Genomic DNA, 16,246 nt, shown 5'->3' on the forward strand with positions numbered 1-16,246 from the left:
GTGAGTGGGGGGTTCTATGTGTCCCTAGTCTACAGCATTGTCAAGAAGCTCTGGCTGCCCACCCAGCCCACCCTCTGAGACCACCCTGCCCCTTCTCACTGCACTTCCAAGGCTGGCTCCAAGCTGAAGAGAATGGGCAGGCTTCTTGGAGCTGGGGCAGTTGGGTCCTGTCTCCTTCCTATCCTTTCTTTCTAGAAGATGGCTTCTCCCCTACTTCACTGCAGTGACAAAAGTCAAGAGAGCCCCCATTCCCTCCTCGTGACTCCCAAACATGTCTACAACCTGCCTATCATCATCCCACCCTACCTGGTGCCACACACTCATACTCACCCTCCCTCCCGCACATTCCCACACTACACACACACACACACACACACACACACACACACACACACACCCGCAGAGCCCTGGTACCACCAACTCACTCCTTTCTCTGGTAACTTCAACTTTCTCTCCCTACCCGTGACTTTTTTTCTCAAATGCTGTCCCTCCACGCTGCTGCTCCCCTGGCCCTCCAGCAGTTGCCCCATCTCACTTCCGCCCTCCACCACCATATGAAGTCACTGAGGGAGCTAGCCTCATGCCCACTGACTGCACACTCTCATCCTCCACTCACTCTTTGCCCTGCTGGAATCTGCCTTTCACTTACATCCCAACCTCTCGATGGCTGTCGCCCTGGAGAAACCCCAGTTATCTCTGCACTCCCTGGCTCAGGCCTCCAGGCCTCTCAATGGCCTCAGCATGGGAACACCTGCTCCCCAGGCCCTGTGATGCTCCTCCTGGTCCTGCTGTGAGTCTGGACACTGTCTCTTAGTTGCCATCAATGCTGGAACTTTCCTGAACTTTGGGCCTCACTCTTTTCTTTTCTTTTTTTTTTTTGTGACAGAGTCTTGCTCTGTTGCCCAGGCTGGAGTGCAGTGGCCAGATCTCAGCTCACTGCAAGCTCCGCCTCCCGGGTTTACACCATTCTCCTGCCTCAGCCTCCTGAGTAGCTGGGACTACAGGCGCCCGCCACCTCGCCCGGCTAGTTTTTTGTATTTTTTAGTAGAGATGGGGTTTCACCATGTTAGCCAGGATGGTCTCGATCTCCTGACCTCGTGATCCCCCCGTCTCGGCCTCCCAAAGTGCTGGGATTACAGGCTTGAGCCACCACGCCTGGTCGGGCATCACTATTTTCTTTCTTCCCTTTCCAACTGTGGGTGATTTCACCTTCTCCTGTTGCTTTAAGAATCTGAGACCCCAAGTCTCCATCTCCAGACATGATGGCTTTTTCACCTGAGCTCCAGACCCATGCTGCCAGAGAGACACTAGATACCATGTCTGAGATGCCTCACAGATATTTCTGATTCTGAATGCCCAATCTGGCCTCTCCCCCACCTGCTGTAGTCCTTTCTGTCCCTCCCGTGTTCCCCTCTCACTTGTGGCTCAACCAGACTCCCAGCTCCTCAACCCCTGGCCTCTTGTCGTCTGCCCAGGGAGTCGTGCCTCTTTCCCTGCCTGCACATTTCCCATCTGGTCTCCCTCCTCTGTCCCACTCTTGGCCACTCCCCACCTTTTCTGGACCACAGGCCCTCTGAGAATTCGTTTCTGAATCTAACATATCTGTATTGAGTATCAACTATGTGCCAGGCACTCTGCTAGAGGCTCAGAATATGTCAGTGAACAAAACAGACATGGTCCTTACCTTCATGAATCTCTAGTCTAGCTTCTACTATAGAATCTGGCAGAAGCCTCGTCCTTTTCTTCAGGAAAAAAAAAATGTGACTTATGTACTCAGTTTGTTTGTAATTCTAGAAGTCCACAGAGTCACTGACCCCTGTGAGTGCCTGACGGGCAATGGTCTTTCTAACAGGAACATCTATTCAATCATCCATTCAAGACAGAGCTTGAGAGCCTACTGCGTGCCAGGTACAGCCTTGGGGCTCTTCCGACTCCTCTTCCTGGCCTACAAGTCACTGCCCTGCAGTTTCCTGACACTGCTACACTCTCGGCCGCTGGTCTTTCCTTTCATGGCACTGGACTTGAGCCCAGGCTGTTCCCTATGCTGGCAGCTCTCCTCCCCTTGCTTGTCCCTGGCAAGGCTCTCCAAGGCCCAGCTTAACTGTCATCTCTCTGGGACACCTTCCTAAGCCCTCTAGGCAGCTCTCATTGTCTCCTCCCATGGTGCCTTAGACATGGCTTCATTGCTTTGTGGAGGGATCTGTCTCTCCTTCCAGCATGAGAGAGCCTCAAAGCCTGGATCCCTATACCCAGACACCGGCTTCTCCCCTACTGGGCCTGGCAGAGAGCTCTACACTGAGGACTAAACTGATGCGAATCTTGCAGGACTAGCCCTCCTCTCCTGGGTGTAGAGTCCCACTGGGACTGGGCAGGAGACCCTTTGGATGGTTCTAACCTTCCGAACCAGTTACTGTCCTGATTAAGCCTCCGTTTCCTCTGAAGAATCCAGAAACAGAGCCTGGTCTTCTCCTCTTGGGTATTATGGACCCATAAGAGTCTAAAGTGTGCCCCCTGCCCCCTACCTGTCAGGGCCCTGCCCCATTTGCTGCATCAGGAAACCTCCCTGTTCTCCCTGTCCTGCCCCTGGGCTCTCAGCAGTGACTTGTGAGTGGTGGAGGAGTGAGCCATGATAGAGAACTTCTGACTCCCTGCAACCAAGGTGCCCTCAGAGTGACTTAGAGAGAACGGCCACCTGCACACACCACCCATCCAACACTACACACCCCACCTAGTAGAGGGGCCAGGGGCAGCGGCAGGAGTCTGCTTTCTGGCAAAATGTTCTCTGTCCTGTCTGCCCAGACAACAGCTGACTCCCCTGCCTCCTGGCACTCTCCCTGCCCAGGCCGCACTCTGGGCATCTCTGTTGACCTGTAGAGACCCCTCCTCAGCGGGTGCTGTCTCTGTGCCCACTGCCCTGAAACATCTCACCCAAGCCTTCCTGTGCCAGGAGCAAACTGCCCCCCCAAGCCCTGGGCACAGGGCCTTCCCTGCAGAATCGCATGTTCCCTTGTTTATGAGGGGCAGGCTGGAACAGGCCCCTTGAGCAGGCAGGGGGTGGGGGTAGGCACTGTGGAGGACACAGCTGCCCAGATCCCGTCCCTGCCAGCAGAGAACCAGCTGGGGAGGTCGGGGGGGGGGGGCGTGGTCACCATCTCAGGGCAAACCCGGGTCAGCGCGTGATGGGGCACCAGGAGCAGAACACGGCACCTGGCCTGCCAGGGAGACAGGAGAGTCCTGAATCCTCAGGCTTCCACCTGGAGCTGGGAGTGAGGAAGGAGAAGGTGGTGACTCCAGTTCCTGCAGGGGCTGAGAAACCCTCAGAGCCCTGCCCCTCAGCCTGGACCCAGAGCCCCATGTGCATCTCTGGGACCGGCTTCCGTGAAACCATGAGACAGCTGCTAACCTAGGACACCTGCAGCAAGCCTCAGGGTCATTATCTTTGTCCCCTGCCTCTTTCTTGTTCCTCAGAGGGAAGGGGCACTCCCAGAGCCCTTTGCCTCCCTTCTCCAGGTCTCACATGCCTGCAAGTGGGGAATCCTTCCTTAGTGTCCTGCTACATATGATGCTGTAGAAGGCAAGCGCCTCTGAATTCCAGGGTGGGCGACAAGGAGAGTCCCCTGTGCATCAACACCCCCACCCCCGTACCCTCAGGCGATCCCCCTTCCCTGCTAATCTGGTGGGTGCACAGGGAAGTGAGAGAAGCCATACCCTGGGGGAAGCTGGAGTCTGTGGCATCTAATTTGGCTGGATCAGGGAAAGAGATGCTGTCTTAGTCAGAGGGGCCTCCAGGGCTCTCTTTAATGAAGGGAACAAACTATAATTGACAGAAGAGGGTTGTGGCCCGGCACCAGGCCAAGGAGACAGAGACCAGCTTGAGGCAGGAAGAATATGGAATAGTTAAGCAGCTGTCACCACAGCATCAGCAAGGACATCACCACAGCAATAGGGTCTATAGAAAAGACAACCTTGTAGCACCCTTGTTTGGAGGATCTGGGGGTAAGGATGCCTGGGAAGAAGCTCCCCATCAGAGGTGGAAACAGCCCAGGTAGGGACTGTGAGCCAGTTTGCATCTCCTTGACCCTGGCCCAGCCTCTCTGCTTGCCTCCCCTTGGCCTCCTTACCCCATCAGCTCCATAGCTCAGTTTTACATATCCTAGGCTCAGGGCAATGATGGCTCTACTGCCCTCCCGCGTGTTCCCCCACCTCTCCAACCCACTACACATAGGCTGGAAACCTGGCTTTTTAATTCAGCACTAAAAAGAGGAGGCAATCATACCATCTACAGAAATTACCATGTTACTTCTTGCTTCCTCCTGGGGGCCAGGCTGGGGTCCCAGGCTTTATGCAGAGCTCGTGCTGGCCGGCCCTTGGAGGCAGAGGAAGGGGTGAGGGCTGTGAACAGACCCTTGCAGAGCCTAAGCACCCTGGGGTAGCTGCAGGGAAACTCTGAGAAGGAAGGAGAGGTTTGGCTGGGGCTTCAGAAAGAAGAGGGAGACCAGGGCCAGGTGCCCTGGAGTCACAGCACTGGGGGGATCCGCCCAGGCCTGGCCAAACAGTTCTCAGCATGCAGGGACTAGGTTCAAAGCTTCAGGGCTAGCCCCAGCTTTGGGTTCCCAGAGATAGCCCATGTCCTCATGAACTGCAGCTCCTGGCATACCTCCGCCTTTGCCTTGCCAAGTGCCCTCGGGCAAGTCAGGAAGTCCCTCTAGGACTCAGTTTTCCCTTCTGTAAGAAGAGAACACCCAGGTTGGCCCTGAGGATCAAGTCCAGGATCTTTTTGTTCCCCAAGGTGTACAAGCCCCTGGCACACAGAAAGTGCTCAGTAAACATTTGTTGAACGAATGAATGAATGAAACAAAAACCCCTTGGAGAAGCCACAGAGTGCCCCTTAGTGGCAGGGCTGATTTTGAGAACAAGGGAGAGCCCCAGGTTTGGATGAGGAGTCTGGGCACCATCGCCATGGGAATCTGTCAGGACAGCCGCCCTCCCAGGTATCTGGGAACAGGTCTTGCATACCCAGAATGACAGGTTGCCACTTCCCAGGAGAGGCGGAGGCAGCTGGGAATGAGGGAGGTGGCCATGTGACTTCCTATAGGGCCTGGCTTTACTCCCCCAGAAGAATGTTACAACAGTGGTCCGGCCCTAGAAAAGCCGATGTGAGGGATCATAGATTTAGGACCTGTGAGCAGCCACTAGTCCTGCCCTGTGTTGTCCTAAGGGCCCAGGGCTCCCTGCAGCTGCAGGGACTCCATGCCCCACCTGGACTCCAGAAATCGCTGGGCGGAGGGAATCTCCTTCCCATCTAAGCTGCAGGGCCACTGTGGCTCTGTGGAGAGAGACGACCGCTGGGTGACCGCTGGGGAGCCACAGCCGGCCCTGGCTCATGCCTCTCTCCCTCTTATACCCTCCCTAACCAGAAAGAACTCACGACTACAGTTCAACAAGGTGAAGGTGGAGGACGCTGGGGAGTATGTCTGCGAGGCAGAGAACATCCTGGGGAAGGACACCGTCCGGGGCCGGCTTTACGTCAACAGCGGTAGGTGGGCCCCGACAGAGGGAAGGGTCCTAGAGGGGTTTGGCAGGGCAGGCCAGTGGCCCCCCGGCCCTTGGGGCCTGCATGTGATCCATCTCGCACTCAACTCCCCTCCCTCCTGCTGCTGCCATATCAAGCCCTAGATCTCAGCCGATTCAGAGAAATGCAGTCGAAGCATAAATGTTTAGCTTTGTTATCTGGGCCTGGAAGAGCCGCCAGCTCTCATTTTAAATACCCTGAAAACTAAATATTTTGAAATCAAGAGGTGGGGGTGGGGGAAGGATATTTTTAGAAGGCAATTATAGGAGGCTGGGCTGCCAGGAGCGGGGCTGCAGGGAGAGGCAGGCCCGGGGCATGTGCAGGCTGACTGCCTATTGCCTGTTGCTTTGCGGGGCACCTGAGCGCAGGCAGCCATCTCCAATGGGCCATGGGTGGGCAGCTTGGATGCCTGGGGCCCCTGGTGGCAGCCTCTGTTCAGGGACAGCAAACTCCTCCCTCACAGGCCATCCCCACTCCTTGAAGTCTTGCAAGGTCAGGACCTCACGGCACCTCTTACCTTCTCGTCTCTACAGTGGCAGACCCAGCCTCAGGGTAGAAGCTGCCTTCCTGTTGCACTGCCCTCTCAGGCCCTGGTTCTTTCCCTTGACTGGGGAAATTGCCTCTCCTCTCTGGCAAAACTGCCTGTCCTCAGGCAGTGCCCTCTCCACTCTAGCCTGAGTACCTTAAATCCCACAGATCACTCTCCTGCTCCCAACACACACAGACTGAGTGTGCCATGTGGTTACCTATTTATTGGGGTTCACTTTGACTCCTGCTCATCACAGAATCTAATCCTGTATCTGTCATTACCTGCCTCTATTTCCACCAGACAGTCTTCCAATATGTCCTAAATCCAGAATGGTCTAAAAGACGACTTGGAACACTCTCTGCCCTATGACCCCCAGACAAAAATTAGTTCAGACCCTGTCTGTCCTGTCCTGGTGAGGGACACCCTATCTCCCAGGCCCTTGTGCTCCTTGGTCTCCCTCGCCACTGTGTCTAATAAGTCTGAGTCTCCATGGCCTTGCCATTCTTCTTTCTGGATCTTTCTCACACCTGCCTCTTCTGCTCTAACTATACCTCAAGGGTAACCCCGGCTTGGGTTTCATCCCTAGTCACCTGAACCGGAGCAGCAGCCTCCTAAGGTGCTTTTATCCTGTCATGTTCCCCACCCCATAGAACCACAGAACAGGGACTTTGTTCTCACCACCCTGGCCTAAAAGATCTTTCCAACCTAACTTCCATCAGTCCCCTGTCCATTCCATTCTTACTCTTGCTCCTGTGCCATCCTGACCCATAGGATGGGTCAAGACAGTTTCTCTCACTGTGTGTTGGCCTCATTCTTTCCTACTGTAAAATGGGCCTCTCTCATGTTTGGGGAGTGGGGTGGGAAGAGGAGGCCATGGCCTTATCTCTTCCTCCTTGACCATCCCAACCCACTGCAGCGTCTCTCCCAGCTAAGGCTCCACTCCTGGGCCACTCCTTGGCCAACCATGCTCTGATAGCATCCCTTGAATTCTAGCCTTTGATTAGCCTTCAACTCTCATGCTATTGCTGAACTTTCTCTGTGGGCATGGCCACCCCAATGAATCTGTGAGCCTCAGGAGTGGGGAAAACAGGGAGGATGCTTTCTCCTATAAGTTACAATCATAGCCAGTATTTATTGAGCCAAACTCCATGTTATCCCATGAACCCATACTCAAAGTCAGGATGTATTTTATAAATAATGAGAAGCTCAGAGAGATTAAATATTTCACCGGAAGTCAAACACCTAGTTAATGATAGAGCTGCACAATATAAAAGTAGTTGGCAAACACTTAGTCTCTGAGCTCTGTGGGGCTATGTCTAGTCTGTCTACCACCCTAGCCTCAGGGTCTAGCACAGCACCTGACTCACAGTGGATGCCTGGTAAATACTATATAAGAGAACTTATAACCTGCTCCAAGGTCTTTACTGCCTCCTCTATGGCCCAGCCTTGGCATGATAGCAGGGAGGGTGTCTGAGCTCCTACTTCTCTCATCCTATCCCAAGTTTGGGAAAGTGGGCTGTATGTGGGGTCTAGCACCTGCCACCTCTGCTATAGTGGTCAGACATTCTCAGATCCACTTTGGATCTGGGGCCTTCCTGTTTTATTAGTCAAGACTTTCTTGACTGGAACTAACAAACCTATCTTAAGGGATTTATTTATTGGCTTATAAAACTGGTAAGTTCGGAAGTGGAACTGGCCCCAGGCGTGACAGAATCTAAGAACTCAGAGGAAGGGTCCAAGAACTCATAGGATGGCTGAAGACAGTTTCTCTCACTATGTGTTGGCCTCATTCTTTCCTTCTGTAAAATGGGCCTTTCTCATGTTTGGGGAGTGGGGTGGGAAGAGGAGGCCATGGCCTCAGACAGCTCCAGATCTACCCCATCCCAGCCCACCGCCTGGAGAAAAGAGATAGCTTTGTCTCTGTGTCCATAAGTACAGTCACAAGGATGGATTCTGATTGACCCTGCCAGGTCATGTGGCCCCCTTGACCAGTCACTGTGCTTGGAGGGTGGGGCCATCCTTGCCTGGCCTGTCTGCGTGTGCACAGGGGCTACTGAGAGACAGAGCACTGTGAGTGACGGCCTGGTCAGAACTCCATGGAAAAGCACTTCCCTAGAGGGGTGCTGTTAGCAGAGGAAGCAGGAGTGGCTCCCATGCAGAAAACCACAGGAGTGCCCTCTCTCTTGCACAGGGCTTGGGGCCTGTGGCCAGAGGTGGTGAGACCCCTCAGATAAGCCGAAGTCCCGTCCCACACATGGAGTCCTGTCAGCCCTCAGCAGGCTGTGCTCTGATCAGTTTAGGAACCAGACAGTGGAGCCTTTGGGCTGGGCACTGAGGGCATATCTGGAATCCTAGCTTCCCACAGCCTTCTTGCCTCTTGACTCTCCAGGGGAGCGGCAGGGCAGAGCAGGGGAAAGAGTTTGGAGACTTGGCCTCGTCCAAGCTCTATGTCATGCAACCCTGAGTAAGTCACTTCACCCCACCGGTCTTCGGTTTTCCCATTATGGGGCTGAACTGGATGATCTTTAAGCCCCTTCCCTCCAAAATCCTGGGATTCTGAGTTTCATGCTAAGGCTGACATCCTGTGCACCTAACCAGTACACACACACACACATACCATACCACTTCTGCTGCCATGTGCAGTCCATGGCAGGCAAGAGCCTACCCTTGATGTGGAGAGCTGAACAGGGCCACTGCTGGGGACCAGGAGGCCCCTGCTGGGGATGTTTTCCCAGGCAGAGATGCCCAGGCTCCTTGTTTATCCGTGGAGCCCATGAGACCTGCAGCAACCACACCCTGTGGTCTGCCCCCTCTGACTCATCCCAAGGTGGGTTGGTTTGGCCCGCCCAGGCCGAAGGGAAACCAGGGCTACAGGGATGGGGCAGCCAGAAGAGGGCACGGGGAGGCCATCGGGGAACAGCAGGCTGCTCGGTGGGCATCGCTTTGGCTCTTGGGTGGCTACTACTCTGTTCAGGTGGAGCCCAGGGCTGTTTCCACAAATCAGATTAGGCCTTCCTTATAGTCATAGCTCTGCCAGCTCACAAAGAGACTCCCGCCTTCCTGAACTGGCGGGCAGGAGGAGCCGGCAGGAAGTTTGTGGTGCTAACACAATAGCTTGGTCCAACCCACTTCTGAGTTAGAGAAACAGATGTCTCATCCCAAGTGAAAGGGAGCTTGGGAATGTCCTGAGGTAACTGCACCAGCCCCTGATGTCAAGCTTTGCCCCGGAGGACAGGCAGGTTTGACCTGGGGTGTCATAGGACCATGGAAGCCCCGGAGAGGTCTCTGGGCCAGTTTCTTACCTGGAGTCTTGAAAAGGCTGGCTGTTTAAACACACACACACACACACACACACACAGATGCACACTCATGTCAGTCATGCATTCACCAAGTGCTTATTCACCAAGATCTTGCTCAGAGCTCTGGGGAGTCACAGTCTTGGCCCCCAAGAAAGTCCCTCAAATGGCAGGAAACTAAAACCTGTACTCTAAAAGGTCTGCCTTTTCTAACAAACTGAGAGGAAGGTAGGCAATTTATCAAAGGGAAAGGGGCCTCGATAGATAAAGAGGCACTCAACCAGAGTCCGGAAGGACAAGCAGAAGTTTTCTCCATGAGCAACGGTGAAAAGCAGCTGTGGTTGTGGGCAGCAGGGGACGCATCTCCACAGCAGTGGCTCCCACCCCACTCTTCAGGGGCCCTGATAAACTCACACCAAGACACTAACGGTTCATCAAAACTTCCTGGGCTTACCCCTCCGGGGTGCTTTTTTAAATTAATTTTTTGAGATATAATTTATATATCATAAAATTCACCTTTTAAAGTATACAATTCAGTGGTTTTTAGTATACTCACAAAGTTATATAACCGTCACCACTAATTTCAGGACATCTTTGTCACCCCAAAAAAAAACCCCGTGGCCTTTAGCAGCCACTCCCATTTCTCCCTCTCTCCAGCCCTGGCAACCACTAATGCTGGACATTTCATATAAATAGAATCATACAATATGTGGCCTTTTGTGACTGTCTTCTTATACTTAACATAATGTTTTCAAGGTTCACCATGTTGTATCATGGATCGGTACTCCATTTCTTTTTATGGCTAAATACTATTTCACTGTATAGACATACCACATTTTATTTATCCAGTCATAAGCTTGGATTCTTGGGTCATTTGGATTGTTTCCACACTTCGGCTGTTATGAATAATGCTGCTGTGGACATCTGGGCACAAGTTTTTGTGTGAGCATAGGTTGTCAATCTCTTGGGGAATACACCTAGGAGTGGAATTTCTGGAGCACATGATGAGCACATTTAATTTTTTAAGGAACTCCCAGACTGTTTTCCAAAGCAGCTACACTATTTTACATTCCTACCAGCGATGCATATGGGTTCCAATTTCTCCACCTCCTCACCACCACATGTTATTATCCGTCTTTTCGATTCTGGCCATCCTAGTGAAAGTGGTATCTCAGAGTGTGTGCGTGTGTGTATGTTTCATAGAGATGGGGTCTTGCTACATTGCCCAGGCTGGTCTTGAACTCCTGGTCTCAAGTGATCTTCCCGCCTTGGTCTCCCAAAAGTGCTAGGATTACAGGGGTGAGCCAGCCATGGGCTTTGATTTTCATTCCTCTAAGGACCTTTCTGGAATATTTGCATTTAATAGGAGACAGTCCTTTAATCTACCAAAAAGATATCATTATCAGTCAAGGATACCAGACTAATCCCTGCGATAGTAGCACAGGGCACTTTTTTCCCCCCAAAGAATAAGATGTTTATTTTCTCATTCATTCATTCAGTAAATATTTGTTAAGCACCTGTTATGTGCCAGGCACCGTGCTGGACATTGGGGTTCAGGGTAAACATGTCAGACATGGCTCCTGCGCTAATGGAGCTTACATTCTAGTGAAGGAACTAAGCATTAGACAGCAAACAGTTGGCCGGGCGTGGTGGCACAAGCCTGTAATCCCAGCATTTTGTGAGGCTGAGGCAGGCAGATCATGAGGTCAGGAGATCGAGACCATCCTGGCCAACATTGTGAAACCCCATCTCTACTAAAAAATACAAAAATTAGCTGGGCATAGTGGCATGTGCCTGTAATCCCAGCTACTTGGGAGGCTGGGGCAGGAGAATTGCTTGAACCCGGGAGGCAGGGGTTGCAGTGAGCTGAGATTGTACCATTGCACTCCAGCCTGGGTGACAGAGCAAGACTCTGTCTTGGGGGAGAGAAAAGCAAACAGTTGCACACCTAGTCATGTAATTATGTTAGAATAACTATAAACAGAAGTATATGAAGCTAAGAGAGGGAATAAGGGAGGAACCTGACCAGCTTAAGAAGTCAGGTGAGGCCTCGCTGAGACACTTGTTGTATTTTGAACATCCTGGGCAGGAGAGTAGTTGGCTTATTAGAATAGCAGAGCTATGACTAGTGGAGTCTGAAACATACTGAAGGAGAAAGATGGGAGATGAAGTGGGAGAGGTGGTGAAGCCCAAATAAGACCTGGGAAGAAGTTGGGGGCTTTATTCTGAGTGCAAATGGAAGCCACGGGAGAGCTTTGATAATAGAAAAGATTGACACAATTTACATATTTTAAAGACCACTGTGGCTGTTGCAAAGTAAAGGAGATGAAGGCAAGAGTGAAGGCAGAAAGACCGGAGAGGAAGCTATTGTGGTCATCAAAGAAAGAGACAACGGTGGCCTGGACTGGGGGAGGAGGTAGCGAGACATGGATGGAGTCTCTTGAGGAAGTGGAAATGGCAACCCTTGGCGATAGATGGCTATAGGGGAATAAAGGAGGATGAAGTCAAAGATGCCCTCTAGCTCTTTGGTTTGTGCCATTTGGTCACTGAGATAGGGAAGACTGGGGAAGAAGGTGGGTAGGGCAGATGGACTTGTTGAGTTTGGGGTGCTGTGAGCCATCCCCGTGGAGGTGTAAAGGGAGAGTCCATGTCACCTTAACTTCTCCAAACACGGGCGACCATAGTGAGAGATACGGATACACTGACAAGGGGGGTGTAACCACATTGCCTCAGGAGCCCACGCGTGCTAGAACAGTGTAACTACGCCACAGTGTGGGCGCAGCTCTTCCATGTGGAAATCTCCATGGAGTGTGGCTTCGCCACTGGCAGAGTTGGGCTGCAGTGTCTTGGGAAGGCCCTGCCGTTACAGAGGAGTGGCCTTTCTGAGGTGGAGACACCCATGGTCACTCTTTCCCCACACCCTCTGTGACTGGCTCCCCAACTGTCTTCCCTTTTTACCTTCCCGGGGCCCAGCCTCGTCCCCACGACAACATGATGCTGGCAGCCCAGGCTCAATGCACCCGGCTGGGGAGGCCCCATCTTTCCTCAGGAGTTGTCCTTGTCCTCCCAAGGCCCCGATGAGCACAGACATATATGTGTGAGAAGCCCAAGTGTGCAACTGTGGCCCCGGCCACCCCAGTATCCTTCCTGCTGTCCACTGCTCACTCGGCTGGGGTGAAACAATGGGCACAGCAATGGGCAGTCTGTGCCACCCACAACTGCAGAGGGCGCCAGGCAGGGCCTGGCAGATCCAGACTGAGATTTCTCTGGCTTCGCCAAGGCCCACAGGAGGGCCCAGGCCTGCAGTCCTCACAGTGCTTGCGTTCGTCTGCTTATGTCAAGCCTGGGTGCTGATGGGGAGGATGTACGGCCAGGGGCTAGGAGCCCTGAGGCTCTGTTGCAACACACATTGCACTCTGGCCAGACATTCGCTGCCTTCTCTCTTCACTCCTCCTGTGCCATGCAAATGAAGAGCAGGACAACCTCGAGGGTTCTCCCAGCAAGGGGATTTTACAACTGGCAGGCGTGGTCACCTCAGCTGTTTCTCTTCTCTGTCCCTTTCTTAGTTCCCTGGGTCTCACTGACCCAGAAGTGGGGCAAAGATCAGCAGGAGGTCTCCAGTTCCAGCCAGCACGTGGGTTCCAGCTGGGTGTGGGGTCGAGCCGAGGAGGGAGACCTCAGCAGGGGTGGGGCTCCGGGATGCCAGCTCAGCAGCAGGCATGATGTGGAGGGGACGGCGAAGCCGGCCCTGCCCGCTGGATTTTATCAGCATGCTCCTTAGACATATACAGAGGCAGAGCTGTGTATACACTCCTGGCCCCCCGCGCTCCATCCGTCTCCCCACATGTCTAAACACTGAGGGCGCCGAGTGCCTGCCCTCCTCCTCCTCCTCTCACTTTCACCCCCATTGCTGAGGGGAGTGAGAGAGACCCAGTACCCCTGAGGAGACAGGGCCAGCTGGGGTAGCTTGGGCCATCTCATTCAGGAGGCCACTGCTGGGCTGCGTGGGAGCGAGAGGCCCTCAGAGGCCCTGGGAGCTGAGGGGAGCAGGACCTGCTTCTGGCTGTCCAGTCTGGATTGGACGGGGCATTATCTAAAACTGATGTTTGGGGCAAGAATGTTCACTTGAAGCCAGCTTTCTGGATGCCATTCCCTGATGAGGAGCAGAGCTTCAGTGATGTTCATTTCTCAAATGAGTCCAATCCATCGGACGTGCAGTCTGCGCTAGCAGCCTTAAGGCCCAGCCTTGCTCTTCCCCAGTTTCGCATCCCAGCTGCCCCCTTCCCTTTCCCCAGCCCTGTCTCCTCCCCAACAACTTGAAACCCATGATTTATGGCTGGGGCTGTCCGAGACCTGGAGGCTCCCTCTAGGGGCAACAGCTGATGAGGTCGGGGAGGAGGGGGCTGTCTGGGGCGGGGAGATATGGAGAAGACCCCAGATGCTTATGGAGATGGGGCATAGTAGCCTTTGAAGCATTTCTGGGAGGTTTGGAGCTAGCCCAGCCCTTGGAGAAGGGGAAGAGAGTAGAAGCTGGGGTTCCTCCTACCTCCAACATCTCTCCAGATCTTAGAAAATGACCGTGTCCTGAAGGTGCCATCCCCTGAAGGCCCAGCTCCCTTCCAGCCACTCCCTGGTCCACCATGAGAGCCCAAGCCATGCAGGTGGTGTAGGTGTCTCTTCCCTGCGCTGCCTCCTATGTTTGTTCACCACGTGAGACATCAGCATCTCAACCACCTGCAGCCCCCGGAAAGCCAGGCAGGGAAGGGGAGAGGTGGGCCCTTACTCAGCAGAGGAAGCAGTTCCTGCTCTCATCTCACCTTGCTCCCCCCACAAAAGAATGAAAATCTTCCTGGCCTTTGGAAGTTTGCCTAGAGCTTAGGTGCAAGGTTGCACTGGGCATACGGGCAGAGCTCATGGTGGCCTCTCCTTTGCCTTATTGGTGACTAGAAGGGACCACCAGACCTCCCCTCCCCGGTCATTCCTGCAGCCTCTGGTCATCTTCCAGTTTTGAGATGGGGCATGAAGGAGATGATTCCTAGGACCTAGAGATGGTCTCAGTGGGTCACTGGCACATGTCTCTCATACCCTCAGTGAGCACCACCCTCTCATCCTGGTCGGGGCACGCCCGGAAGTGCAACGAGACAGCCAAGTCCTATTGCGTCAATGGAGGCGTCTGCTACTACATCGAGGGCATCAACCAGCTCTCCTGCAAGTAAGTGACCAGTAGGGGTGGGCTTGGGGGCAAGAGCAGGGTAGGAGATGCTGGGTCAGAAGTGGAGGGCTCTGGTAAAAGAGGGTTCCAAGCCACTGACAAGAGGTTCCCAAGGGGTGTAGACAGGAAGCTTTGCCCTACTTCCTAGCCCTTTCCTGGAATATAAGGAGATACAAGCTCTAAGGGGCGCAGGGGCTTGGGGAGTCCCCATTTCCCAGGCCCCTATCCACCCCATCTCCTGATGTCTACCCTTTCACCAACACCCTTTAGGGAGATGGGGATGCTAGTCTATGCCCTAGGCACTGGGCACTGGGTTTTTCTCTCTCTCTCTCTGTCTCTCTCTCTCTCTCTCTGCCTCCCTCAGTCCCTCTTTCTCCCCATCTTTTCCTCCCCATCTCTCAGCAACTCTCCAAACTTTGTTCTTAATGAACGTTTCCCAGGCTGCATCTTCCCCAGTAGCGAGGAGCCTGGTGGGGCCAGGCAGAGCACAGGTTCCAGAGCCCTTTGCTCCTGTAGTCTTGAGGGGAGAAGAGGGGTCTGCCCAGAACCTAGTACTGACCTCAGGATCTGGCTGCCCTTCTGCCCTACAGGACCCCATTGTACAAAGATGCCCTGGGTGCTGCCTGTGCCCCTTCAGCCCCTAGCCCCCACTCCATGGGATGAGGGGATGCCAGCAAGGACACCACTCTAGGTATGACCCAATGGGGGAGGTCAGGGTGGAGGAGAGGCTCAGGCTGGGGCCTCTCAGCCTCCCCAGGGGCCAGAGCCTGCTCACCAACCAGGCAGGGTGGCCCCAGCAGGAACTCCAAGGAGCTCAGAACCACCCACTCCCCATAGAAAACGGGGCAGGTGGGAGAGAGGCTGTCGGGGGGGCTTGTTCAGGCCCAGTCAAATCTTTTGGGCAGCTGGGCCTACAGTACCCCCTGGACAGATTCTCTGGTGAGTGTGTGAGGAGGGGAGGGGAGCTTGGTGAGGGCAGCACAGACTCTGGACAGATCTAGGGGAGAAGTAGGAGGGGGGCCTAGTTAATAACTTCAGTGTTTCAAAGCAGCCCAAGACTAGAGCCCTGGAAAGGTGCTAAAACTGCCCCCATTCCCATGGCATCTGGGCAAAGGCCACCAAAACTTTGATGGGGATTCAAAGAGAGATGTTTGACCTTCCGCCAGGCAAGGTCAGACTCAGCACTTCTCAGCTCGCATGCCTCTGATCTCCCACTCCAGATCCACAGCCCCCTTCCTGGACACACCCTTGCTCGGGAATGTGAGCCTGGTCTGAGGAGGCCAGGACTTTTCAAGACCCCTCCACCTAACAACATGGTAATGAGGGACCGTGCCTCCTTTATGCTCACCTCAGTGCTGGGTGACCCGGCCCGCACTGCCAGGCAGAACCATGGCTCTTGCCCCAGCTGGCCTCCTCAGCTGACTTCCTCCCTGGCCCCACCCTGCCCCTGCTGCCACCTCCTTCCCACCCTCCCCGAATCTTAGGGGGAGAGTCCCAATAGCAACAACAGGCCCTCTAGGGAAGTTCTCAATGCAGACTCAGCCCCTCATCCTTCCCTGCCTCCTGCCTCTAGGAGGCTGCCATGTTAGTATGACAGACCCTAGGGAATATTCTAGCTGTGAAAGTTGATCATAGTT

The 16,246-nt window shown here is 53.9% G+C and overlaps 1 protein-coding gene across 1 annotated transcript in view; it reads left to right on the forward strand.

The window, feature by feature from the left end:
* NRG2 (neuregulin 2) overlaps positions 1-16,246 on the forward strand; it is a 198,482-nt gene that overhangs the window by 154,766 nt on the left and 27,470 nt on the right. Inside the window, exons 3-4 of the mRNA XM_011997268.1 lie at positions 5,418-5,536; positions 14,489-14,609. Coding sequence (XP_011852658.1) covers positions 5,418-5,536; positions 14,489-14,609 — 240 coding nt within the window. The remainder of the gene's footprint in view (positions 1-5,417; positions 5,537-14,488; positions 14,610-16,246) is intronic.

The sequence above is a fragment of the Mandrillus leucophaeus genome, unplaced genomic scaffold, assembly GCF_000951045.1.
Source record: "Mandrillus leucophaeus isolate KB7577 unplaced genomic scaffold, Mleu.le_1.0 Scaffold534, whole genome shotgun sequence".
Lineage (NCBI taxonomy): Eukaryota > Metazoa > Chordata > Mammalia > Primates > Cercopithecidae > Mandrillus > Mandrillus leucophaeus.